A 25,601-nucleotide genomic window follows, 5' to 3' on the forward strand; every position below is an offset into this window, starting at 1 on the left:
ACTAACTGGAAATGATATACTTTCTAAACCTAAAAAATGTTTATGTTCAGTTAATTTTTTTTCAGCTGTTCTTTTTCCTTTTTAAGAATTGCATTCTGGGAGAATAGAGTCCATGAACAGCACATTCAGAAAGTTTTGAAAGTTTTTTATTCTGCATACTGACTCATAACTGTTTTATTTTCTCACTTTTCTAGTGTGAACACACTGCAAACTAGAGAATTAGGATGCAGAATGGATTTGGGAAACAGCTGTAGACAGTACATGCAGTTCAGGGCCATAGCCAGGACTGAGGTCATGAACCCAAACTCCCCCAACAAACCCCTTAACCCTTTTCTTGATATTAGGATTTTCATGTTTAATTAATTGTTAAATTAGATTTTCTGTCTTTGTATTCCCAACATGAACATTTTAAATGTTTTCTCCAAACTGCCAAGGATGAATTTCCTCCAAAATGCAAACACATCGAAAACATAAATAAGAGAATAACTTAAACAGTCAATGGTGGGTCTTTCAAAAATAATGATGGCTTCATTCTCTTCCATGACAATGTGTCAGCAGTCAATTTTGCTATGTCAAAAAGCTTATAACGTATTCACCATGTGTAAGCCCTCATATTCCAGGAAGAATGGCATGACCTCAATGTCCTCAGTGGCCCTGACTGCAACTACATTACCCCACAGTGTTTGTAACCTAGAAGCAAATGAAATTTTTCTGTGTAGCTAGAAAAGAGCACTGAGCAGCATGTGGCACTTTCCTCTCAACGTACAGATTAAAACAGAACAATGAGACTTAACCAAAACAGAGTAACATAAGATTACAACCAGACATGGATATGAATATTTTTTAAATCAAATACAAGAATTTGTCAGTGACGAATATGTTAATCGAAGCAAAGAAAGTGTACCTGAGAACTTTATCATAAGAAATATGAATACAGGAAGAAAACCTGCATTAAACATTTACAGATCACATTTACAGTGGCTGTCTTGTACTTCATGACATTTCACAGCTGAATGCGTCTTCTTGTGAGTGACACTTGCATACATGTGCATCTGAGGATTCAAGTTTAAGGGAATCGAACAAAAATAATACTTTGTGGTAATTCCATAATGACATAATTAACTGTTCTTTATGTTACATCGACGTCTTATTAAGTGAGTTACAATTATGTCAATACCACATTCAGGTAAATAAAAAATAAAAAATGATTAGTCCACAAAGACTGTATGGAAAATTATCTTTGGAGATGATGTCATACATCAGATGATGTGAGGTGGAAATCGGTTGTTTCATTTGCCTAATAACTTATTTAGATTTACACATGACAAAGCAAGTACAGCTCAGGGCCACATGACACAAACAGCAAAAAATCTCAACCCAGAATTACATACACCTTTCTAGAAGTCGAAATATGCTTTATATGGAGTTTTAAAAAAAACGGAAATTTGCATCGATAAAGGGGATCAGTCAGGTCACATGGTGAACCTTTAACTGTAGTGATAGGGTATGGCCCTGCCATTAAACAGCATGTTGCTACAATGCATTTATTGTATGATTAAAGGCTGTCAAGTGTTTAGAAATCTTTTTTAGACGTCATAACTGCTTCTTTTAGTTACTCCGTTTCAGTGCTGTGTTAAAGGCAAGCAGCAGTTTTAGACTAAATTATAAGTGAGCCCCTTTGTATTCATCCTCTTTCAATCTCATACAGTACACAAGCAAAAGAGAAAAATAAAACAACTGCTTTAAACCAGTTCCACAAGGGGAAAAAAAATCCCTTCATCTGATTGATTTGCTCAATCCAAGCAGAATCATATCAAAAGCAGGCCTTTTGATTTCCTGGCAGCTACTCCTGCCTTGTTAGCCACGCTGTGGAGCACATTCAGCACGTGCAGGTGAACCTTCCTTCCTCTCCTCAGGACAGCGCTGTGTTCAGTGTGGCCGACTGCTGGACTCCATGTTTGGTGGATTCTTCGTTGTTCCATAACCGCTAAACCACGCATTCAGCCGTTTGGTCAAACCGCCATTTAGAATATCCTGGATGTGTTGAACTATGAGATTTATAGCAACTGCATTGAGAGACAAACAGATCGTGTGGTCAAGGTTAGTCGGAGGTTTTGTCTCCCGTGTGTTACCATTATATTTCAGCCACAAATTTAAGCATCATTGCAGATTTTTTGAAAGGTAAATAGTCTGCGATCTTGGAAAAACCCAGACGGATAACAAAACGTACACCTGTCCTGAAGATGTTTTCAGATTCCTTAAAGACTTCTAACCATCTGAATGAAAAAATATCCCATCCACTGCATGAGAAAGATTTTTTAACCCTGGTATTTATCTCTCAGGTGCTTAAATCTGTGACTCAAATATAATGGGACTGCACAAGAGGCACAAACTGGGGATAGCTCAGGTTATCTTGCTTCAACATATTTAAAGCAGCTGCAGTGTGGTTTTCTTTTGCAGTTTGTTTTGGTGATGTTCATTTCTCCAGTCAACTGACAAAGCTGTTTTGTTCTTTTTCTTAGTTTTGAGAGCACAATTCCCAGCTCGGAGCTCAACAATAAACACAGCTGTGTCCTCCATGATAACACTGTTGAGGCTAGAGTCTGAAACATTTGGTTTCAATGATATTGTCTCTAATGTAGCGCACATGAAGAATCTCCCCTGCTATAAAAAAAAAAAAAAAAAAGCACAAATACTCACCAATGTTATCAGCTCCTCTTGGTATTATAACATCAGCATATTTCTTCGTCTATATCGTGTCAATAAAAAGGAAAAAGGATTTGACCATGAGTCCATGTTCAGGGACACGACCATGTAAACCTGAGTTGAGTAGTATTACATTAGAATATGCACTCACTGGTAGGCAGAACTCCTCGAACGCAGGCTTGACAAAGGTGATGTACTGTGCTAGAACACCTTCCAAGTCCCGACCACGATCACTTATGTCACGCAGCACTGAAAATGAGCACAGGGAAAAGTGATCTTTAAGAGGAATAGTTAGATGAGAAAAACTGATACCACTTGTGAGTGTGGCAAATATCAAGCTACAGCTAGCAGCTGGTTAGCTTAGCATAAAGACTGGAAACATCTAAACTGGCTCTATCAAAAAGGTAAAACAAAGACAGCCTCCAAAGCTTACCAAATTACACGTTTACACGTATATTTATTTCATGTGTATAAAAAGGGAAGCATAAAAATGACACACTGTGGTTCTATATCAGTTTCCAATCATTATACTAAGCAAACTGGCTGCAGATGACAACTTCATATTTAGTGTACAGTCATGAGAGTGGTATCGATTTTCTTGTCTAATTCTCAGCAAGAAAACAAAGATGTGTATTTTCCAAAATGCCAAATTATTGTTTGCTCTTGTATTTAAAATTGAAGGGAATCATCAAGTCATGCTTGTATGTCTCACCCCTGCGAGATAGCCGAGTGTCTGCATCAGTGTCCACAAACAGTTTCATTTGGAAAAGGTCTCGAATCTGCTGAGAATAGAACATCAGGATCCCTTCAAACAGCACCACATCAGCAGGGTAGACTATCACTGTCTCTTCCTTCCTGTCATACAAAAAGACATTAAATATAAAATCACTTAAAGCGTGCCTATGTAACATTTGCTGAACAACAGCCACTGTAATAACAAGTGACAATGACAAATCAAAAAACCAGAGTCACAAAGAGTAAGAGTCATAAACTCAAGGTGATGCAGCAATATCTGCCTAAAGTTTGCTAACACTGGCTAACATTAGCAGCATTATGCTACTGGTCATACCAGACAAAGAAATTTTTTATTGCAAATGAAATGAACTTTTCCTTTGTAAAAGTAAGAATGTGTCATTTTTTCTTTCAAGAGTTTCATAATCTTGTTTTTAAGCTGCAATGAAAAATGTTAAATGTTTAATTCTTCATTGTTCCAGTGCATTATGTACAAAGAAAGAAATTTTAAAAAAAACAAACACTTGCATATACTTTGCATTACTGATGTCCATATTTCAAAGCTACTGTGGTGTTTCAGATTTTCAAATATGGTTTACCTACATTCCAGGCAACCACTGGTTTCCATTCATTTTCACTATGACATGAAAATCAATTTGTGTAAAATGTAGAGTAAATAATCCACTACTTAATGTTACTTAAGTTTTATTTATTTATTTATTTATTTTTATTATAGTTGATGGGCTGATACACTCCTTTAATCATGTGTCTGTATGGAATTGATAAGACTAATTCACCTGGAATGGGAAACAAAGTCATAAACAGGGATGTGCACCGTTTTTCCCTCCTTAATGTCCCACAGAGTTGTGATTATGAGGTCGTTATCAAATGCATCTATACAGAGAGAAAGAGTACAGTGCAGTTAGAATCAGTCATTTCTCTGGCAGGATGAAATATCATCAGACAGTGGCTGAGCAAACCTCACACAACAAGCCTCAGTCACATACAGATCAACTGCTGGAACCATCTCTGAATAAAAGATGCTAAAGTTTCGTGATTACCCTGCTGTCAGATGACACATGAAGGCATTGGGGTGTGTTAGTGACCAACAACAACATACCTGGGTGGTCGAAGTTGAACTGGCCCTTTAGTGCTTTGGCCTTCTGCTCCGGGGTGAGGACCCTGTAGAAGCTGTCCTGGCTGAGGATTGCCACTTGCCTCTGGTGGTGGTCAATCTCATTCTGCCCCAGCAGCTCCATGATCTTGCTGCACACTGATGACTAGCCACACAGAAATAATAAAACAAAGAGTATGATAAAATACAGCATATGATTTACCACATCCTTTTGTTTTTGAGACGTAAGTGGTGTCATTTACTCAGGTCATTGTGGCCTTGACGCAGAGTTTGAGTTGTTATTCTCAAACAATGTCATTTTAAAAGCTGCAAATTTGGATTCTTTATAATCATATGTGAACCTGGCAGACACAACACAGAGATTACAGTTTACTTCCCTTTTGGATAAGATGTGTGGGAGAACAGGTGGTTCTGTGAGCAGTTACTCCTGGGGGGGAAATGGGGCGTAATGCCAGGAAGTCAAACCCACCAACAACTGTCTGCTGAACCACAGCTTACATTTTATTCATTTAATCACCTATAAAGTCAACCTACTGTCAGCTGCAAAACTATTGTCGGGGGAAAAGGCTAGTCAAATGATAACAAAATGGAAAACTACCCTCCAGATTCACACTGAAAAAATTTCAAAAATGTCACACTTAATCCTGGATTCAAAGCAACTTGACTTGCATCAGACAGGGATGTAAGTCAAACCAAACCCAATTTGTCAAATATAATGAAGGACGAAAAGACTAGATTTTGTATGAGGGTATGTGTGCTGATCATAAACTCTGTTTAAACAAAATATGAAACTAATGCATCACATTTTTTATCTTCAAAAGAGAGAACACTTATTGGCAACCCTTGAAAACTTTTGAAACACTGCACCATAGTGGATACAGAATAGAGGATGATAATGCAGAAATTCAGTCAAACAGACAAGCAGCGACAGGGGATACATCAGTGTCACAAAGAAGAAAAATCCAGTGTGATCAGCAGATCCACCAGAAACAACAATAAAGATAAGGATAATAATAATTTAGAAAAATAAAAAACTCATCTGGCTACCACATCTGGATATATATACATGCATATAAATCCATGTTCTGCAGACACCGTGGCATCTTGACATAACAGCCAGATTTTGCTTGTTTATGCAAAATTGTGCAGTTAATTGAGCTATCAGGGTTTATAAGTGCGTTTAAATTGTGGCCTCTAATTTTCATGAGCTTACAGACAGCAGACCCTGCGCAGCTGATGCAATTAACTCAAATCTCCCTTATCTTTTTCCTCTGATCCTTGCCATCTTTTATATCCCCTCAAGTTAAAAAATGTGACACAACCAAGATATATGGGAGTCCTTCAGGCTGATTTCCATATATTATACTACTTTATTAACAATGTAAGACAAGGCTTTTTTTTTTTTTTACAGTGCACCCTGTTATGGCATGCACTGAGCCGGCCTACGCTATACGCTCACAATTAATCAGTCTGACTGATCCAACAGATGAAAAGGCTCCGATTATTTTCAAGGAAAGAAAAATGCGCGTTAGCTCCAGATTTCCTTGAGCAAATGATATCAACCCCTCTGTGTCGGTTCTCACAGAAAGCAAGCAACGCATGAAACACCTTATTCTATGAAACAAAAGAAATCATGAATTATAATATAAACCTTGCCGCTGGCTGTCCCTCCGGCCACACCAATGAGGAAAGGCTGACGTTGGTTGCTCTCATTTTCGGCTTGGTCACCTGGCTTTGTCTCGCTGTCGCCTGCCATGCTTCATCTGCAGCGCGATGCGGCCCTGTGACACACAGGGGTGCCTGCGCTCCTCCCATTTGATGATGATGTCGATGATGAAGATGATGAAGCTGATGTGGGTGATGATAAAAAAAATGACAATAAAAGTGTTTAGATCAGTTTTGTTGCTTATAATGAAATTATATGTTGTTGATGATGAAATTAGAGTTGGGGTCCAATATTCATACTGACCTATGAGTGTTAACACAGATTGTAGCCTGAGGTTTCATGTTTAAGTATCAAGCACTTTGTAATTTAATTTGAAAATAGACTTTCTTTACCTATAGGCTACATATAGGGATAAGCCAAACTCCATATTTTCAATTATCCTATTTTGATTACTTGTTTGTATTATCAGACATGAAATAATCATGTTCAAACAAATGTCTAATTGTTGGACATTTCATCAGTAACTATGACATCAGCATAAATACTATAAATAGTGTAAATCAATGCATTGATTTATGAGATAATACATAGGCCTACCATGGTCCGTGCATGAAGTATAATTCTTCTGCAGTTGTTCACGTTATATAATGAAAAATGCCAGGTTAAGGGGTATTGACTAATTTCATTGTCCTATTTGTGCTAAGTGTAAATGTATGTTGACGTTTGTGATCTCGTTCATTAGCCGATGCTGCCTGAACACTGTTAACGCTTTGCGTGTGTTATTGTTCCACTGAATGAAGACGTGCAATTCAATTCAGCGCACCAAAGCGTCAGTTTGTTCCGTTATCCAACATGTACAGTGAAAATTGAACAAGAAAGTCGAAAGCCGGAAACAGGAACAGCTCGTCTTCAAAGTAAAGGTTTCTCGTTTGCGCAGCTTGCAATGGTCAATATAAGGAGAGCTAAGCTAAATAAATGAACAAACTTCGTAAATAATGAATACAATTAATAATTGTTATACGGTTTTCCGCTAGCCCACAACTGATCAGGAATACATTTCCAATGAACACTGGAATTACTATATTTGATGACTGTGAAGGCCACAGCATATGAGTCACATCATTTTCATCCTCATAAAACCATTCAGGTCACCAGGGGTGACTGGTGTGCACATTAAACACATGGATCCAAGAGACATTTAACCATTTATTTTGTTCAGGAAATTCAGCAAGGAACTGATTGATGGATGGATGGATGGATGGATGGATGGATGGATGATTTCTTCAGTACAACAAACAAAAGTAAATACCTTGCCATGCATACCACAGAAATAATAAAGAAAGGGTAACTAAAACATCTTACATTCTTAATGCATCCAAAGGTAAAAAAAGGAATCTCTCTCAAACATTCACCAGGATTCTGCTTATCCTGTTAACAAAGAACGTAATTAAATGAAGGATACAACTTTACTACTTCTGGTTCTAAATTACAACAATTTGCCTTATACAATTTTCAATTCAAATAAATTAAGATTCATTAAAGGTAAACATAATATGAAAGAAATTAACAATAAATAATATAAAAGAAAGGACATTGGTTTCCAACCTACTTGTATGGCAGCATGATCGTTAACAAAGGGATCTCGGTTGTATACACCGGGTGCTTTACTGAACTCCCCTATGCAATCTCCTCCCGTCCTCTTACAGGTGAATGTCTTTTTCAGCTGTTTTCAGATAAACAGCTGTAAAAAGCCACTGTCTACTACCTCCCCAGCAGCAAAGCGCAGACAGATACAGTCAATGAACAGCTGCTGAACATAACGGAGCATTTAGCAGCTAAAGACACAGAGATTTCCCTAAGGAGCGGGTGGAGACCAAAGACAGAGCTAAAACAGAGGCAATGCTGGACGAAATCATCATGAGACATCAGGTGAATAATAGTAACAATAAACAATGTAAATTGAAAGTTGCTAGCAATGCTTCCTTGTTCCCTACACCATCACTGTCTTATTACACTCTCTGCTCCATGTCAGACATACAGTCAGATGACTTTTGGACTCCACTGTAGCTGTAACAAATTGTCAATAGTTTAAAACAGAGTCCATATTTCATAGTCCTCAGCCATTATAGTAAATATCAGTATGCTGTTCCAACAGCATCACTTATTTAGAGGGAGATTGTTACTGGAAAATAAATATTAACTGTCTCAAACATTATGAATAATGATTATGCTTGTTTCTAAAAAATCAGTTGCACTGTTGATTCAACTACTTCTTTTTATTAAGCAAACTTACATATGACAGTGAAATTCAGCTTTAACTTCATCCACAACTGTTTTTTGATTTCAAGTAGTTACAGCTGATTTTAAATTTTACACTACAGTATTTAATTAATCAACTTATTAGATTCTTTAATACATGTTTCCATTGTTGTAAATTGTTTAAATTAATGTAGTTTATAATGTATAATAAGGTTATTTATGAAGCTCTTGCTTTAACTTTGTTGATGGTTTTTATAGAGCACAGCTGGCATGAATTTATATAATAGTAACACGTACAGCATTGTATGACTATTTCTATGTTAGCTTAACATAAATACTAGAAATGCTTAAATGTTACTGCCCGACAACACTGACAATTAAGGATCAAAAAACATGCTGATGTTAATTGGTAAATACTTTCACCTGTGGAGGTGGTGACAGTGCTAGAGTTGATCCATCACTTAATCACAGTTTAATATTTGTAAATTCTGTTCTTAAAAGTGTTGCTACCATCACCTGTCAACAACAGCAGAAATGAAGTTGCAGGTAAGAAACTGAACCTGTGAATACTGAAGTCAGAGAATAATAATCAAACTAATCAACAGTTAGTCTGTCATTTCCTAAATGCTAATCATGGAAGCTAATCACAAACACCCATCAGCTGTCAGGATATGTACATGAATGTCTGCTTCAGTTGAGGACTGGTTTGAGTATTAAATGAACAATCTTCTATATAACATATTTTTCTACAAATTTTGTATACGTCACGTTATCTCAACTTGAACTATCACGACGTCTTGATGGACAATGTATTAACTGACATTAACGCTGCGCATTACACTAATGCAGATCAGTTAAACTGGGTCACATGTGGGAGAAACACAAACCAAACGTCGTTAGACTAACGTCGATTAAATTCTGACTTTGACTGAACACCTCCACGGGCTAACCCAGGTAGACACAGGTTACCTGCCCAGCGGGCACAGGTACCGTTAGCATAGCAAGCGCTAAGTTATCAGCTAACGCTAGCACTAGCTGGCTAGCTTGGTTAGCAAGGTGCATCTTCACCTGAACTGTGATATTAACAGGGATGCTAATTTTGGCTAGCAAAAAATAGGCTTAAAACAAAATGTACTTACTGGAAAAAAAATGAACCGCCGACTCTTCCGAGTCTTTTAGAACCGTCTTTTAGAACAACTGAACACAGAACAAGACATTTTCAGGCAAACATGTTGGAGCTAACTTTGATAAACTGAAAACACAATGACAAATCCAATGTCCGACACATCACTCTGGCCTCTATCCGGATTAATAGGCAGGTCCCCCTGTGTGTCAATCACGCGGTAGCCACGCCCTAAAACCAATTTGCTTAAATGTCTATTTTCTTTTAAATAGGGCCATAATTACCATAATGAAAAAATGAACATCATGTTATATTGAAGAAAACTTCAAACTAGCGATTCAGACCATAAACACATAACAAAAATGTTTACTGAGGTAATAAATCAAGTGACAAGTAGGGTCATTTTCCCATAGACTTCAATACAATCGGACTTCTTTTTGCAACTAGTAGAATCGCCCCCCGATGGTCATTCAATAGAATGCAAGTTTAAGGCACTTCCGCATTGGCTTCATTTTCCAGACCCGGCGCATGGATGTTCTTATAATACATCCATGACCCGGAGCCGACGTCCGTTTCTATATATACAGTCTATGGGTTAGAGTCCTGATCCACGCTCCATACCAGTTGGTGGCGGTACTGCGCCACCACCTACAAAAACAAATCCAAGGAAGAAGAAGCTCTTCAGTTTGGTCTTGTGCTTGTGATCAGCTGATGAGGAAGCAGCGGAAGCAGCACACACAGCTGCGGTGAGTTTTACCATTTTTATTGGTTCAGACAAAGTAAATGCGGGCGTTATTAAGTCTATTTAGTTTGTTTCGTAAGTCAGCAACTACTTCCCTACTATGATGTTTAGGTTTTGACGTGATGTATTAGAATTACCACTCAGTTTGTGTCTTTACTCTGCTAGTTTGATGTGAACCATATTGCTCCTGTAGCAGCTGCTCAGATGTTTTTTGTGTCTAATTGCTGAGGTGCTTCATTTGCCTTGTGTCCCTTTAGGTTGACACTATCTAACATTTTGCAGAGATGGGTGGTCTGGGCTTGGGCAAGAGGTGGCTATTTGCTCAGCAGCTGCTCCTGTGGACACTGGCCAACCTCTCAGGTGACTGACTCTTATGGCTATTTTGGCTACACCAGCTTCACTGTAAAAATATATTTCAATGAGTTCATAGCATTGGCATCGTGGTGGTGCTGACCCAGAGGGCTCAGGCAAAAAACACAGAGGTTGTTCCTCAAAAAAGTTGAACCTGGCTGTATTTTGACCTGTTGTTTTTTCATTCAGGAAATGGAACATATGTTCAAGATGTACAGGTTCTAGAAACCTCATGATGATTATGATGATGTTAGATTAAATATAATGTTTAATTTATTATGATCATGTCAATCCATACCACCTTTTGATGCCAATCAACATACTGTTTCTGTGAGCATCTCTGTTTGTCCTCCAGACTCCAGCATGCATTTGCTTGCTCCTGATGCTGTCACACTTGAGGAGGACTCTCTAGCAAACATCACCATTACCTCCAGGTAACCACACAAACACACTCTGGGCAATGCTTTTAGAGAAGTTTCTTTCAGTACGTTAATTGTACAATAATATACTGGGGAAAGTTGTTCTGATTACCTTCCATCAAGACACAATAAGTTATTTGTACAACCCATTTGAGTTGAGTTTTTTTGCAAGATTTTGTTCACCTACAAAATGGTTTTAAACCACTGATAATTGTACCTCACATTCATCAAAAGGTTTGCTAATTCTTACCAGCTGCAACAGCAGGGCTGGTTTTGTTTTTACATTCACCAATGTAGTAATGACTACTGAGTACTGATGGGTCCGAACATCAGCATGTTGACAAGTGTTGCGGCTGATGTTATCCAATCACAAGATGGTCTGTAGTCTGAGTCTAAATCCATTTTAGATTCTAAAACTCACTCCAAGTCAATCCCAAGATAAAATCCACACACTGGCAGCTCTTAATGTAGTTAACGTAGTTTGTAAAAGCAGCCGTCAGGATCAGTGTTGTTCTGACTGAATTTTTGTGTCTTTTTCTAGTTCCCCTGCCAACCAGTCAGTTGTGGTTCAGTTTAATGTCACCTACAGCTCCAAGACAAACTACTCATCTATAATCACACTCCCAGAGGAGGTAACACATGAAATCAAATACTTTCAAACTAGTCTTCTTCTGGGCGAGTCTGGATGCAAGTTTATGTTTATGCATCGTTGAACTTAATATAAAATATCTCCTTCTGCACATCCGTACCCAGAGAATAATTGTAATGATTGAATGAATTTGCAAACAATTTATCCTGATAAGAAATAGTCTGATCTAGCTTATTCCTCTATGCCATAGAGCTCCATTGATGTCCATAAAATATACTTTGAATCTATAATATGAAATCAATGTCACTCAACATTGTGCAAGCGTCAACATCAGCAGACAGGGATCATATGTAGAGGAAGGGGAGGGGGATACATGCGACTGCTGAAACCTCTTGAGTTCATGTTGTTCTTTTTTTTGTTGAGGTGTTGCTGCCAGTGGACGCAACCTCAGTCACTTTCAATCTGACAGCCCATGATGTCGGCCAGGTGACCACATACCTGCTTAGCAACAGCACGGACCTCAACAGGTGGGTATCAGTACAGAAGCAGCATGCACTGACATAAGACTTGAAGTCTAATCTTAAAACAGTGCTGACACTTACACATATGCACATTTGAGGAGACAAAATTCACAGTTGTGTTCTGTGTCAAAAGTAATTCTACAGTTCAGCAGAAGCTAATATGAGGCTTCAGCAGTAAATAAAGTGGATATCCTCCAAAGTTACAGTGATTTTATTACAAAATATATTGTTTGTGTTTCTACTGCCAGTGTTTCCTTGCTGAGACACGGCAGGGGGGCAGTTACACAAAGCACGAATTTGATACTAATGTATCTTTGGAAGATAATCACTTGATTTGTCTAACACACTATCAAAGCCTCATTTTAGCTTTGGGTGAATCTAGGAGTGCATTTTTACACAAAGCAAGAGCTGTGTCTCAAATCAGACACTTGAGTTAGTAAACTTACACTGTGTGCACAGTATACTCACTGGGGTGGTGCGTGAATTTTGACAGGGTAGTGTTTTCTCAAATCAAACACTGCGGTTGAGCGCTTACTGGAAATGACAATCGCAACATTTGACTGCGATTGTCGTCCGCCAAAATTTCCACCGGCTGCTTTCTGCGCGTGACTTAAGGATGAATGTTTTACTCTCCTGCATGTGCCCTGTTTCATGCGGCATAGAAATGCGGCATGATGGTCATTATCCTCTACGTAGCCAAGAAGGTGAGCGTTAAGGGGTGAGAAATGTCCGAGAGTTTCACGCTCAACTTTTTGACGATTTTGAGTGCACTGTTCGGGTAGTGCACTGCATGTCACCATACTTCTCAGTGTGAAAGCACTTATGCACTCAAAATAGCAAGTGAGTATGGAAGCATGTGAACTGACACACAGCAAAACTGCCTCAGGAAGGGATTTCTTCACAGCCAGTATGGACAGGAGGAACAATTACAGAAAGGTGCTTGTCCTTCAATGTACATGTGAGTATTATTTTACTAGCTTGAAAAAATGTGAACGTATCCTTTTAACTTCCCCTCTCTTTCCCCTCTCTAGTTTGTCCGTCAGGATCCGCTTTATGGTCATCCATAGCAACATTGTGGCAGTAATAAGTCAAGTGATTGGCTGGATTTACTTTCTGGCCTGGTCGGTGTCCTTCTATCCACAAGCATGGGAAAACTGGAGGAGGAAAAGGTAGTTTACTGTCTGTCCCAAATGGACTGTTGTTTAAACAGACTTCACCTCAAAGAAGCACAGAATCAGTTGTACAGAAACACACACACACACACACACACACACACACACACACACACACACACACACAGAATCATGCTATGTTATATGTACAGCATTCATTGCTTAGGTTACAGTTATTCCCTGTAATCTTGATCATTATGAAATAATTACGAAACAACATATCTGTAAAATAAAGCACATAAATAGATTATAAAAAAAAATAAATAAAAAAAAGCAGATGGCTGGAGTCACACTGTGATGTTCCAGATACATGATCAGCATCTTCACCCCTCAGGCCACCAGGATGCCCCAACAAAATGTTTTATTTACTTATTGTTTTCTGAAAATGTATTTTCATTCATTTTATGTAATAGGCAGAAGAAAATACACATGGTTCACACTTTTGCCGGGTCACACTGGGCAGATCAGTTGTAGTTATTGTATTGTAGTCATCTGATTGGGTTTCATGGTATTCTGGTGACTCAGTGGCGAGGTGTGGACCTTAGAGACAAGACTTCTTTCACTTCCCCTCTCTCTTTCTCACATGACTGTACATGCAGAAATGGATACACAACTGAGAAAAATAAACTGAGTCCGACAAATAACACCAACATATTTATTTTCAGTGTTGTAGGTCTCAACTTTGACTTCCTGGCTCTCAACCTTACTGGCTTCATCGCTTACAGTGTCTTCAATATAGGGCTGTTCTGGATCCCATATATAAAGGTAACTTCCTCCCTCCTTTTAAAAGGGAACTCCACTGCTCATACACATGAAGATCAGTCTACCAGTTGTGTTAAGTACTGCTGAGCCTGGAGAAACCTTTCAGACATGAACTGCTAAACCACAGGGGGACCACTGTAACCAACAATCTGCAGTCATATACATAACTGTACTGTAGTAGGCGGCTACAGAATGGGAATCTTCTATGAGCCTCACATTACCAGGAGAAATGGACATGAATAAATAATGTTTTATTTGTTCAAGTTCCTGGGATTGTTCCCTTTTAAACTGATAGAAGCTGTGTCTCAGTTCAGGGGGCTGCATCCTTTTTGAAGGCTGCATTTCAAGACTGACTAGGTCACAGTGGCGCAACAAGGTTGTCCCATTTCAAAGGCTCCTTCATGGCTCCTTCCAAATGTGGAAATAAAACAGTGACTCAGGATAAATGGGAAAAGCTCCGTAGACCAGACAGTCTCATTTCAGTTTTGCCTTCGCGGTTGACAGTGGCCATAAAGGCAATGCCTTCATAGACCACGCCCCACAAAGGATGCGGTCCCTGAATTGAAACACAGCTATAGCGGGAGGGCTGAGCACAGCAACAGGAACACATCGGTAAACAGGGAGGCATCTTACTATAAACTTATTATTAAAAAAAGTGAAACTTGAAGTAAAGGCCACATTTGGTGCATGGCTCCTGTCCTTGTTGACAGTGCTGTCTGACGTCATCATTTTGGTAAATGACAGTTACAGTCATGTTTACCTAATCAGATACAATGCCACATTTTTGTCTGATGAATTTCCCTCCCAGGTCACTGCTTTCAGCCTGAATCTCAGGTCAGCGACGACAAACTGTTCAGAAACATTTTGTTGGTATATTTTAATTGATGCAACACAGTGTAGGGTTTGGATCACTCATTTAATAGCCGAACTTAGCCACAGTTGGTTTTGAATGATGCATGTACAGTGTATACAGTACAGTATACAGAGTCCGTCTTCTGTAAAGTTGCTGTGTCCCTGCCCTGCAGGAGGAGTTTCTGAAGAAGAACCCGAATGGAATTAACCCTGTCAACGCCAATGACGTCTTCTTCAGTCTCCATGCTGTCCTGCTCTGTTTGGTGTACATCGGCCAGGCAGCTGTGTATGAGGTGTGTGTCTGTAATGTAGAGATGCTTGTGAAACTTATTGGAGAAAAGTTACATACTGTAGTTGTAAGCAGTTGATTCAGTCATATGTGTGTGATATGATATGTGTGGACGTGCAGACATCACTGACTCCACTGCGTCATCTCTCCTTCAGAGGGGGGGTCAAAAGGTCTCCTGGACGGCCTTTTTTTTGTTGCTGATTGCCTGGGCGTTTGCCTTGGTCAGCTTGTTTCTGGCTGTAGCAAAACAGATCACCTGGCTGGATTACCTCTACTATTTCTCATACATCAAACTAGCAGTCACTCTGATCAAATATGTGCCGCAGGTAAGCTACACTCACACACACAGACACCAAAAAAAGATGGAGACACAGGGAGAATAAAATGCACTGAAACACAGTAGCCATGCAGGAAATACTATCTTTGATAAAATGTTCAGTTTACATTATTTAAGACTGCCGTTGTTTGTTCTGAAAGTATATTGGGAAAACAATACAATAAAACAAAGCAACAGCACAAACTACAGCCTCACTACAGATGAGAGTTGACTCACCTCACCGACATTGTCAAAAACTGAGATTCTAAATTTCATAAAGGTAGGAACTGACACACAACTGTTGAATTGAATTGAATTGAATTGAATTACATTGTACAATTTTCTGTATTTTTCTGCTCACTCTGTGTAGAGAAGATACACTGATTTAAAAACTGCAGTTTCATTGATTCCATGTTTACTGTTAAAACCTATACAACATACGCGAAGAGCGTCTGTTTCAGTGCTGTTCCACAGAATGATTTTGTTGTTGTCATGGGAGGAATTATCACTGACAGATGATGACAGTGTTGCCTGCTTTCTGACTGTGTTTCCAGGCGTACATGAACTACAGACGAAAGAGCACTGAGGGGTGGAGTATTGGGAATGTGTTGTTGGACTTCACCGGTGGAATCCTCAGTATTCTACAGATGATCTTACAGTCTTACAACAATGGTAAGTACTTTAGCTTTATATGAGCCGTGATGTACTTCATCTGGGATTGTTTGTAGCATTTAGGGCAGACAGTTTTCAAATGTAAATGTAACAGCCACATATTTGAATGAGATTAAATAAGGTTTTCCATTTGACAAAATAACAAAATAAACAAAATTGAGTTTCTGTGGTTGGATCACTAATCACCCAAAGATGTCTGCACTTTATTCTTGACTCAAAGGTAAAAAAGTGATTTAGTGCAAAAACCAAGAAGTATGTGAACCTTTTTGGTAGGGTTGCACGATCCTATACGTAGTCAGGTCGTGCTATTGTCACGACGAAATTGTGATCGCTTTAATCATCGCCCTACCCCTTTGGAATGACCTGGTTTTCTGTTTTAATTAGTCACGATGCACCTAAGCTAATAACACACAAACAGTTATAATCTTTCATGTTTTTACCGAACACATCCATTAAATATTCAGAGAGCTGGTGGGAAAAGTCAGTGAAACCCTGGGTTTAATAACTGGTCAAATCTGATTTGGCACCAGTAAACTCAAACAAGCTCTTCCAGCAGCATTTATATTAAGACCTGCTGGTGATAACACACACATATCTTACACAGCAGATGGTTTACTGTATATCTGACTGACAGAGCTGCTTGTTTGCACTGACCGTCATGTGTGTGTCTCTCCTCAGATGAGTGGAGGCTGATATTTGGTGATCCTACTAAGTTCGGGTTGGGTTTGTTCTCTGTGGTGTTTGACATCCTCTTCATGACTCAGCACTACTGCCTCTACAGACGGTCGCAGTACGAAGCTGTGACAGCGCAAGAAGACTGATGCTGACTCAATGCTGTGTGGATAGATTGTCTAAAAACACACACTCACATGGGAGCACATGACCGATTTTCGGTCAACACGAATGAACGAATCTTGATCAAGCAACAGATGATTCAAGTTACTGGAGAGAGGTCATGGTGGTCATGGAGCTCTCCAGAGCAGATTTAAACGTCTGATTTGTATCCAGCAGCTCTGAGCTCAGTGTGCCTTCTTCTAAAACATCTCAGGATCAACACTTTTTTCCTTTTTTTTCTTTTTTTTTTAACCACTGTACAAATATTGAGTTGATAGAATGTATAGAAAGAACAATTGATGAAACACTTTTTTTTATTAAATTCAATATGGCATTTAAGCTTGCAGTAGTGACAGTGTTTGCTAAAGGTCTGATTGTGCTAATTGAGACTCCCAGAAAGAGGACTGAACAGCACTGTAGCACTATCCACTGTTACAACAAACATCAGCAAAGAGCCACACATTTAGCCAAGTGTGGTCATTGTATATTTTATAAGAACAGATGCCTTTCTCAGTACCGACTGTGCAGGTTAGGTGTAAGTTGTTTATTGTACCATCAGCTAGAAGGGCACCAAAGAGGAGGAAGAAATCTGTTGCAATTAATTTCATGTGCTCTTTCTTTCTAAAAGTCCGTCTCCGCCCGTCCAATACATGTGTTAGATTACTGCTCGCTCTGCAGTAAACACCTGATACTGAGAGAAGACTGCAGGCAGGCTCTGTAGAGGGGCACTATTTTTTATTATTATATTTTATTATTTGTGATCCAGCAGTTCCTTTTGTAAGAATCATGTATATACACAGGTGTGCCCTAAGAGTGATTAATGATTAACAATTATCTAGACCTGGAAATTAAAGGGAAAGTGAGGATCACATGGTTGTGATCAGGACCGATTCTGGCATTTTGGTTAACAGTCTATAAATCTAACAACTATTCCAGATGTTACCTCCTGGAAAACAGCTGTCAAATCAGGTAGTTTTATGTCTGTCAGTGACATTGAACAGGTGAAACCACACTTCTGATTTCAGTATTTTGTTGGTGCTGAGGTTACAGAGTGTCTGTGTGTAGTTCCTGTGCAGATCATACTGCCACAGATGCACACTGACACTCTGGAGATTACAACATAAAGAAACAACTAACTTACTTCATTATACAGAGCCATTCAGCTATAAAATGTATCTAAACTGTTCAGTGCATGCCTAAAATGTGTACTGTAAGTTATATAATAAAGAAAAAAAATAGATTTAAATGAGTATTGGATCATAAAACACGGTCAGGACCTGTAAGTCTCACCTAACACCTGCACCCCAGTACAGAGAGACCTTGAGTCAAAGAAACTCCTGCAAAAAATGATCAGAAACTTGACAATGTTAGAATCACACAGGGATTTTAAGAAACTAATGTTGTTTTACAGTGAAAAGACCAGTCTCCTCAGGGGCGCCAAGATGTCCAGAAACATCACAGTATGATCAGTGTCTTCCAGACACCACCAGCTGAGCTCTGGTTATTACACTTCAACACAGCTGTGTGACAAAACACTCAACTCAAAGGTCCACCATGAGTTTTTTGGAGGAGAAAATAACCAAACTAACAGTGAGATGTCGTTAAAACACATTCCTGCTTTTTTGCTTTGTTACATTTAAGACTTTTTAAATACCAAATAAAATAAAGTTTAAAGGTATACATAGGTTTATATATCCATACCTATATATGTAATGGAAAAAATAACCTAGATATTCAATTTAAACATAAAACTTTATTCAGAAATGGTTCAGTAGCACTATCATTCTATGTAGAAACCTTAAATTACAGTGGGTTAATAATGTCTCATGTTGAATTTCTACGTCAAAACAAGATGCTGTTGTTTTTGATTTCATTTCGAAAGGTGCTTCGCAGGTTTTGATTTAGAAGTCCCCCCAAAAAGAGACGTAACAAGCAGATTAGTTGTAGGATACAAGATCCCCCAATGCAGACTTTCTGGTCTTCTGTTTTCTATGACTCAGGATTGGAAAAAAAAAGCATGAAGGCTATCAGATTGTAATAACAATAAAATGAAAGAAATATATAAAAGTATATCCTGCATCTTCTGGAAAGGTTCAAAATGAATATTAATTATTCCTGTTATTTTGATGGGCTAAGCAAAGAGACAATCTGCATTATTTAAATATATATATATATATTCTTTTGTAGTGTTATAATTACTGCCTCGCTTTGTTTCTTCTTTGTTTTACATGTCTATATCTTTTATAATTGTTATTATTTTCAATTAAATAAAAATTAAAAAAAACTTTCGTCTTAACTGTGCTCACCTTTAAGGAGACGGAAAAAATAGAGGAAGCTGTTCTAGCTTGTCAGCTGTGTTGTCTATCGCATTTGTACACCACATCAAAAGTGGGAGGACACGAGGAAAACACCAGAAATATAGTAGATGACTTTGTACAGTTCCCAGACCTGTGTACCCTCTGGTTTGTTGTGTTTTAGATAATGTTGCAAATGTATTTATCATAGTAGATGAGTCTATTTACACATTTTATATTATGTTCTTGTGGTTAACCGGTGAACCAGGTGTTCCTCAGAAAAATCTTGCTCCTGTCCAGAATCTGAGCTGCACCCTGCAGCGCTGGAATGATCTTATCTCTAGACAGAAACACAGCCATTATCACGCTTCCTCCAAACGTGAACAGCCAGGGGGAAAAAATGACCGATGCCCTGGTCTCTGGTTCTGGTACCGCTCTGGTTGTGAAAGGCTGAGCAACCCGCTTCCACTGAGTAAGGATAGCGTGTCGGGCTCCCGCCCATTGACCAGGGCCAGTGAGACGATACTGATACGGAGTGCAGGGACCAAAGACGACCTTCACCCATAGCACAGGATCTCTCAGAAGTAGTATCAGGAAGTTCGGCCGAACTCCTACCTGTAATTGGAAGTCTAACATGATTGTGTCTTTTGTATATACACATGGTAACACAGTTTTATACAAAGCTGAACTGAACTGACCTGCTTGGCCATGAAATCCAGGTATGGGATGTAATCTACCTGGAGAGCAGCCTGTCGTGGGCAGGGATAGCTGAGAAAACAAAGGAAAGGAGGATTCCTTCATATGTCATTATCAACAATACACATTTTGAGTTGAACGTCAGCTTTCCACAGGAAGGACATTAATAATCTGTCTGATCCATCTAAGGGATATCATTGTGAAGATGATTTCTACCTGTTCATGTTTCTCTTTCTCTCAGACTCAATGACTTCCAGCATTTTCTTCTTAGATGGAAGATGACTCAAACCTTCAAGGTAAACAGCACAGACTGACACATGTTGCTCATCAATCCTGTGTGTGTGTGTGTGTGTGTGTATAAAGCTTCGAGTGTTTACCTGTAAAGACCTTAACAGCCCACCGTGCCTGCATTTCTACAATGGGCATGATTGGTCCTTTTGTTTGGAAAAGTCCCATGATGGCCAGTGTGGGGCGTTGTAGAGACGGAGGAAACAGCCTCCTGAAATTAAAAAAAAAAAAAGAAGTAAAGTCATCCTTTAAAATTATAATTTTCTATCACAATAATAAATGAAAATCCTTACACAATTAAGATCCAAATAAGGTCCTCATTCATGAGTGACTGTAACAAAGAAACGTATCTTACAATCTGACATTTCAGACGTATCATTACAACCTAGTTCAATGAATAATCATTTTTGGTCATCATACATTTAACTTTGCTTTTACTAAAAACTTTATAAAAATGTCCATAAATGAATGTCATTTTGTGTAAAAAATCAAAGCATATGGCATTTAAATAAAACTATTAATTATTATATTTTGTATACAAGCTGTCCATGGTAAAGCATAATAAAGCATAAAAAAGTACATAAAAAGTACATAATAAAAGTTATCAGTTTACTTACTTGTACAGTGTCATCTCTCCATGAGGCCCCTCAGACAGAGCTGGAGGCAGGAATGAGAAGTTTCCTTTATAACCTGTGCAGAAGACCACAGCATCAATGTTCTCCTCCACTGTGCCATCTTCAAACACAACTCCTGAATCCACAAACCCTTTCAGGTTGGGCTTCATGACTAGCGCCCCCTGAAGGATTCGACCAGGAAGATCATCATTGATCAGAGGCCTTCGGTCCAAAAGTCTGGGAAAGTGATGAGATGATAAATATTATATTATTTTGTTTCATATATTATCTCACATTGAAAATTGCTCTGTTGTATTAGCTCATTCTCATGTCTAGAAGAATATGTAGTTGTTACTGTGACTTACTTACGTTGGCATTAAAGGTACAATGTATATCTAAACCAAAGGGTTAGATTTTTGAAGGTGTGTGACAGGACACCTGGGATCATGAGGCAGAGAGGAATCAACAACGTCCAGGTAAAGAAAATGTGTCACCTATGTCTGGGCTTCAGGCCGTACAGTCTGTGGTCATATTTGTGGTTCAGTGCTCTCTCTGTTGCCCAGTTGACCAGAGCTTTGGGGAGAAGCATCATGAGGATGTTGTTGAGCCTGGTGATAGCTGTCATGTCCAGGGGGAGACCATTGGTAGACATCCTGCCAACTACCCAGGCCCCCTGTCGTGTGCTGAGAAATGTCTATCAGAGAGAATAAGAAGATGGTGTGAGTACATGGGGCATATATCCTTGTCAGTGTAACATTTTTAGGTCTATACAGAAAAAATGAGACAGATAGAAATAATGTATGATATTTAATATCAGCAACCTCTTCCTATACAATTAAAAGACAATGCTGATGAATGTTGTACGCTATCGTGCAATATAATTGTAAAATAAAAACCTCACAATATACGAAAGAATACGTGTACATATCATCTGTCTCAAGTCCACTGGTCACTGTTGTCCTGTAGAATTGGAGACAAAGCTTTTCAACTCTTTCTCTATCCTACCTTCTCTGCAGATCTACTAATCTCCACAGCAATATCTCCCCCAGAATTGCCAATGCCAACCACCACCACCCTCTTTCCTCTGCAGGCATCTGCATCTTTATATTCCCAGCTGTGAAAACACCTGCCAGAAAACATCTCATATCCTGGGGAGATACAGATGTTGCAACCGCAAAGGAAAACAAGACGCAAAATAAATCAACCCACTTCAATCCTCCATCAAATTCTGTAAAACTTGTATGGCAGTGTACAGTGTGTTGAACAAAACTGTTTTAGAAGCGATATCTATTTGTTTACTGACCTGGAAATTCTGACAGTGGTAAGGCCGGCTGGGTGTAGTGACCTGAACACACCAGAACTGCATCAAAGATGTGTCTCTCTTCCTCTCCATCCCTGTTTATGGTCACTACGTCCCACTGACCGGACAGAGAGAAATCTGGTCTTTGTGTAACACTCCTCACTGTGGTCTGAATCATGAATGTGCACAATGAAGCAAATTAATATCTTAGACTTTACATGATATTATGTAGATAATTTTGAGTGAGACTTTTGGCATGGTAACACAGGACTAACCTGGAAGTTAATGTATCTGAGTAAGTGAAAGTGCTCAGCATAGAGTGTGAAGTACTGCAGGAGCTGAGAGTTGTGCATATAGTTTGGAAAGTAAGCTGGCATGGGAAAATCACTGAAACACATCATCTCTTTTGAGGTGTTGACCACCAAGGAGCGATAGATGCTGGATCGCTCTGCCTCAGGTGACTCCTGTGGACACAAAGAAAAACAAGACAGTGCCGATGAGAGCATCACTGTGATAAGGACGTTTTGCTGTTAATTATTGTTGAACACAAGCTACACAATCTTTGTTCATATATCGTGAATGGAGACTAAACATCAAGATTAATATGTGGGATGCTCTTAGAGCTGCACTCACCTTAAATCTCCACAGGCCGCCAATGTCATCGCTGCTTTCAAAGCAGACAGGCTCCAGGCCCTCATCCACACAGATCTTGACACAGGCCAGACCCGAACTGCCTGCTCCAATCACCGCCACACGTCCAACCATTACTGAACACTTGTGAAGGGAAGGACATAATGTATCAGAAAGAGCCTGCAGCCAAGCTAACAGCTCTGTGAGGCAATCCTGCTTTCAGCTAAATGCCAATATTAGCATGCTAACATGATAAAAGTAACAATCCTAACATGCAGATGTACTGTATTTAACAGGTTTATCATATTATTTTAGTCTGCTATATGCTTATATTTTACTAGTTAGTGTTTGGTGCCAACCTATCCAATAGTTTTTGAGATACAGGCAGGGAGGACCCAAGCGCAGAGACTAAGGCAGGTGGGTGCAGTGGGAACCGCCAGCTCAAATCCTGTCCGGCTGGTGGACTGTCAAAACATCCATATTGTTTTTACTGGCTCTGTCAGTGTCTTTACCGGCTCCATCAGTGTCAAATGCGACTGGTCCCAGCACTTAAGTTCAAGGCTGAATTTCTTTCCCAGTCCAACTATGGAGCCAGTACTATTTTATCTGTCTTGAGATGGAGAGCCCTACGAGCTGCTAGCTGTAGTGGCTTGATTTGTTGGCTCTCATGTAGGCTAACTTTATTAATTTGAGCTTCTTGTGTTTTTATTGGCCACTTTCACTGAGTGTCTTAACACCTTGCTGATTGAGCATGTGAAGAAAGTGTGTGGTGGGGGTTCAAGGCCACACAGAAGTCAGAGGTGTGGCCAACGAAGCAGCTTTGGTCTGAGACGCTGGTGGTCTAGTGTGACGTCTAGTGGCAGTGACAATCGTTTACAGAACTTTTAAAACAGTAGTTCTCAAACTTTTTCATATGAAGGACCCCAAAACTGAAACAAATTCAGCTTATCAAATGGTGACCACACCATTTGATAAGCCTTTGTCCTAGGGTCCCCCATCTGGTAATATTTTTGCTTTTATATGTTTTATAACAGAAAGTGTTTGAAACCCGTGACCAAAATAATCATAGGCCTACATTCTGTCATTGTGTTACATAGGGATGGAATGATAGTGAAAATAAATAACTCTAAGTCAGTGACTCCTTTACAAAGGAGCTACACAAGAGTATAACTGTACTTAACAGCCTCTTGTGAGGAGCATTGCGATATGTATAGAAGTTCAGAATAACACCAGAAACAGACAGCAGCATCTAAGTGGTATACCACCTAATAGAAGGACGAGACACATTAAATGGGTGAATGTCTCTTCCCCTCTACCCCTCAGTACCAAGTAAAACAGAATGATTTTCAGCTGTGTGTTTGTAACTTCTTAAGCACTACAGTGTCAAGTATCTCACAGCATTAACTATTTTAAAACTCATAGGAATGTTGTTCAAATTTTGAGGAAGTAAATCCTTTAACGGTCTACGTGTCGGACTCATTTTTGGCACAGGAACAATCAGCAGCACATCACTGGCACAAAACTTGGTCTCATCATTGTTGAACAACACTACTGGTACTGTTGAAGTCTAAGTACATGTTAGCTGCTCTCACCTTCTCCAGCAAGCTGACTGCAAGTCCTGTGCAGCTGTGACCAAATGTTAAACAGTCTGTAAACTCACATGAACTGAGCTGTTGCTTATCATTTCATCAGTTAAACAGTACTGTGTGGAGGGACTTTGACCCTGTCTGGTGGAGTGGAAATGTCTTCATATATTCTGAATGCTGTGTTGTGCAGAACATGTGACACTGAAGGGAAGTGAACAAGTCCACCCAGTGCAGGAGTGGACTAAACCATTTACACCACGGGGGTAGGGAATTTAGCTCTGATATTGTTTTAGATACAGAAAATGGTCAGTCAAACTATTTATGCTGCCAACAGTAACAGTTGACTGTGCCAAAACTGTCAATTTTGAAATAACAGGTAAAAAAACCCAATGCTTTAATTCCGGGATTTGTGAGGGCCCCCCTCCCTGTGTTGGGGCCCTGGTAACTTAGTTACACGCCCCTACCTGCCCTTCTGCTCCTGAGGAATAGATGCTGGGTAAAACAGGCCGCCTAGTGGCCAGAAGACTTATATACTTACATATCATGACACATCTTTTTGAATGCATTATATTATAGTTATTGTATTTCATTTTCTACCACACAACAATTTTGTTTTTCAGGACTCCTGTGATTGAGGGACGCTTTGCCACGTATATAACTGAATTTTCTGCAGTTTGTTTCAGGTAGAGCTCAATAACTCTTTCATTGCACATATTGTATGAGTATGACCCATTTAATGTTTGAACATATCCTGAAAACAAGCTAATCTTCTGTAAGGTATTTCATGGAACTTTATTTCAAAGTATCAAGTTGGAAACATTGTTACTACTACAATCTGTTACAGTAAAATGAGTCAGAGCATGACATCACAAGGTACCAAATATGGCAATAAGTGACAAATATCTGGTCAAATAAATAAATTGTCCTGTCTTGTTTTTAGGGGCAGGTACATGCGGTCAAACTGGGTGAAGATTGCCTTGCGGGCTCCTAGCGCACTTTAATGTAGCATTCCATTTCTCTCCAGATGATGAGTGAAAATGGCACTTAGAGCTC

General features: G+C 39.2%; 3 protein-coding genes across 3 annotated transcripts; 1 reads left to right on the forward strand and 2 right to left on the reverse strand.

The window, feature by feature from the left end:
• Positions 1-128: 128 nt before the first annotated feature.
• On the reverse strand, positions 129-6,335 carry LOC111232017 (uridine-cytidine kinase 2-A-like). The gene is made up of 7 exons (XM_022759347.1): positions 6,225-6,335; positions 4,559-4,718; positions 4,236-4,332; positions 3,419-3,561; positions 2,858-2,955; positions 2,701-2,749; positions 129-2,066 (listed from the first exon to the last, which is right to left on the reverse strand). The coding sequence occupies exons 1-7, from the start codon at positions 6,327-6,329 to the stop codon at positions 1,930-1,932; spliced, it is 789 nt and encodes a 262-aa protein (XP_022615068.1). The 5' UTR covers positions 6,330-6,335; the 3' UTR covers positions 129-1,929.
• A 4,001-nt stretch (positions 6,336-10,336) lies between these two features.
• Positions 10,337-17,384, forward strand: ctns (cystinosin, lysosomal cystine transporter). The gene is made up of 11 exons (XM_022759254.1): positions 10,337-10,367; positions 10,646-10,723; positions 11,070-11,148; positions 11,675-11,765; positions 12,146-12,249; positions 13,275-13,412; positions 14,081-14,180; positions 15,203-15,322; positions 15,474-15,644; positions 16,189-16,306; positions 16,985-17,384. Exons 2-11 carry the CDS (start codon positions 10,648-10,650, stop codon positions 17,125-17,127), a joined length of 1,140 nt encoding a protein of 379 aa, XP_022614975.1. The 5' UTR covers positions 10,337-10,367; positions 10,646-10,647; the 3' UTR covers positions 17,128-17,384.
• Positions 17,377-24,635, reverse strand: LOC111231954 (dimethylaniline monooxygenase [N-oxide-forming] 5-like). Its single transcript, XM_022759251.1, has 11 exons — positions 24,555-24,635; positions 22,966-23,106; positions 22,608-22,796; positions 22,336-22,501; positions 22,038-22,180; positions 21,527-21,726; positions 21,036-21,269; positions 20,508-20,629; positions 20,347-20,419; positions 20,133-20,202; positions 17,377-20,049 (listed from the first exon to the last, which is right to left on the reverse strand). The coding sequence occupies exons 2-11, from the start codon at positions 23,095-23,097 to the stop codon at positions 19,687-19,689; spliced, it is 1,692 nt and encodes a 563-aa protein (XP_022614972.1). The 5' UTR covers positions 23,098-23,106; positions 24,555-24,635; the 3' UTR covers positions 17,377-19,686.
• Between the last annotated feature and the right edge of the window lie 966 nt (positions 24,636-25,601).

The sequence above is a fragment of the Seriola dumerili genome, unplaced genomic scaffold, assembly GCF_002260705.1.
Source record: "Seriola dumerili isolate Sdu_G_001 unplaced genomic scaffold, Sdu_1.0 BDQW01000321.1, whole genome shotgun sequence".
In the NCBI taxonomy this organism is placed as follows: Eukaryota; Metazoa; Chordata; class Actinopteri; order Carangiformes; family Carangidae; genus Seriola; species Seriola dumerili.

What these genes read in the sequence shown, in the direction of transcription:
- LOC111232017 (XM_022759347.1), bottom strand. Translation starts at nt 6,329, where the DNA reads ATGGCAGGCGACAGCGAGACAAAGCCAGGTGACCAAGCCGAAAATGAG. An exon ending in CACTCGGCTATCTCGCAGGG is followed by an intron (nt 2,956 to 3,418) that starts GTGAGACATACA and finishes GCTCATTTTCAG; the next exon opens with TGCTGCGTGACATAAGTGAT. An exon ending in TCGAGGAGTTCTGCCTACCA is followed by an intron (nt 2,750 to 2,857) that starts GTGAGTGCATAT and finishes GACACGATATAG; the next exon opens with ACGAAGAAATATGCTGATGT.
- ctns (XM_022759254.1), top strand. Translation starts at nt 10,648, where the DNA reads ATGGGTGGTCTGGGCTTGGGCAAGAGGTGGCTATTTGCTCAGCAGCTG. An exon ending in GAAAACTGGAGGAGGAAAAG is followed by an intron (nt 13,413 to 14,080) that starts GTAGTTTACTGT and finishes ATTTATTTTCAG; the next exon opens with TGTTGTAGGTCTCAACTTTG. An exon ending in TGATCAAATATGTGCCGCAG is followed by an intron (nt 15,645 to 16,188) that starts GTAAGCTACACT and finishes CTGTGTTTCCAG; the next exon opens with GCGTACATGAACTACAGACG.
- LOC111231954 (XM_022759251.1), bottom strand. Translation starts at nt 23,097, where the DNA reads ATGGTTGGACGTGTGGCGGTGATTGGAGCAGGCAGTTCGGGTCTGGCC. An exon ending in TTAGTAGATCTGCAGAGAAG is followed by an intron (nt 21,727 to 22,037) that starts GTAGGATAGAGA and finishes TCTCTCTGATAG; the next exon opens with ACATTTCTCAGCACACGACA. An exon ending in TGGATTTCATGGCCAAGCAG is followed by an intron (nt 20,050 to 20,132) that starts GTCAGTTCAGTT and finishes TTCCAATTACAG; the next exon opens with GTAGGAGTTCGGCCGAACTT.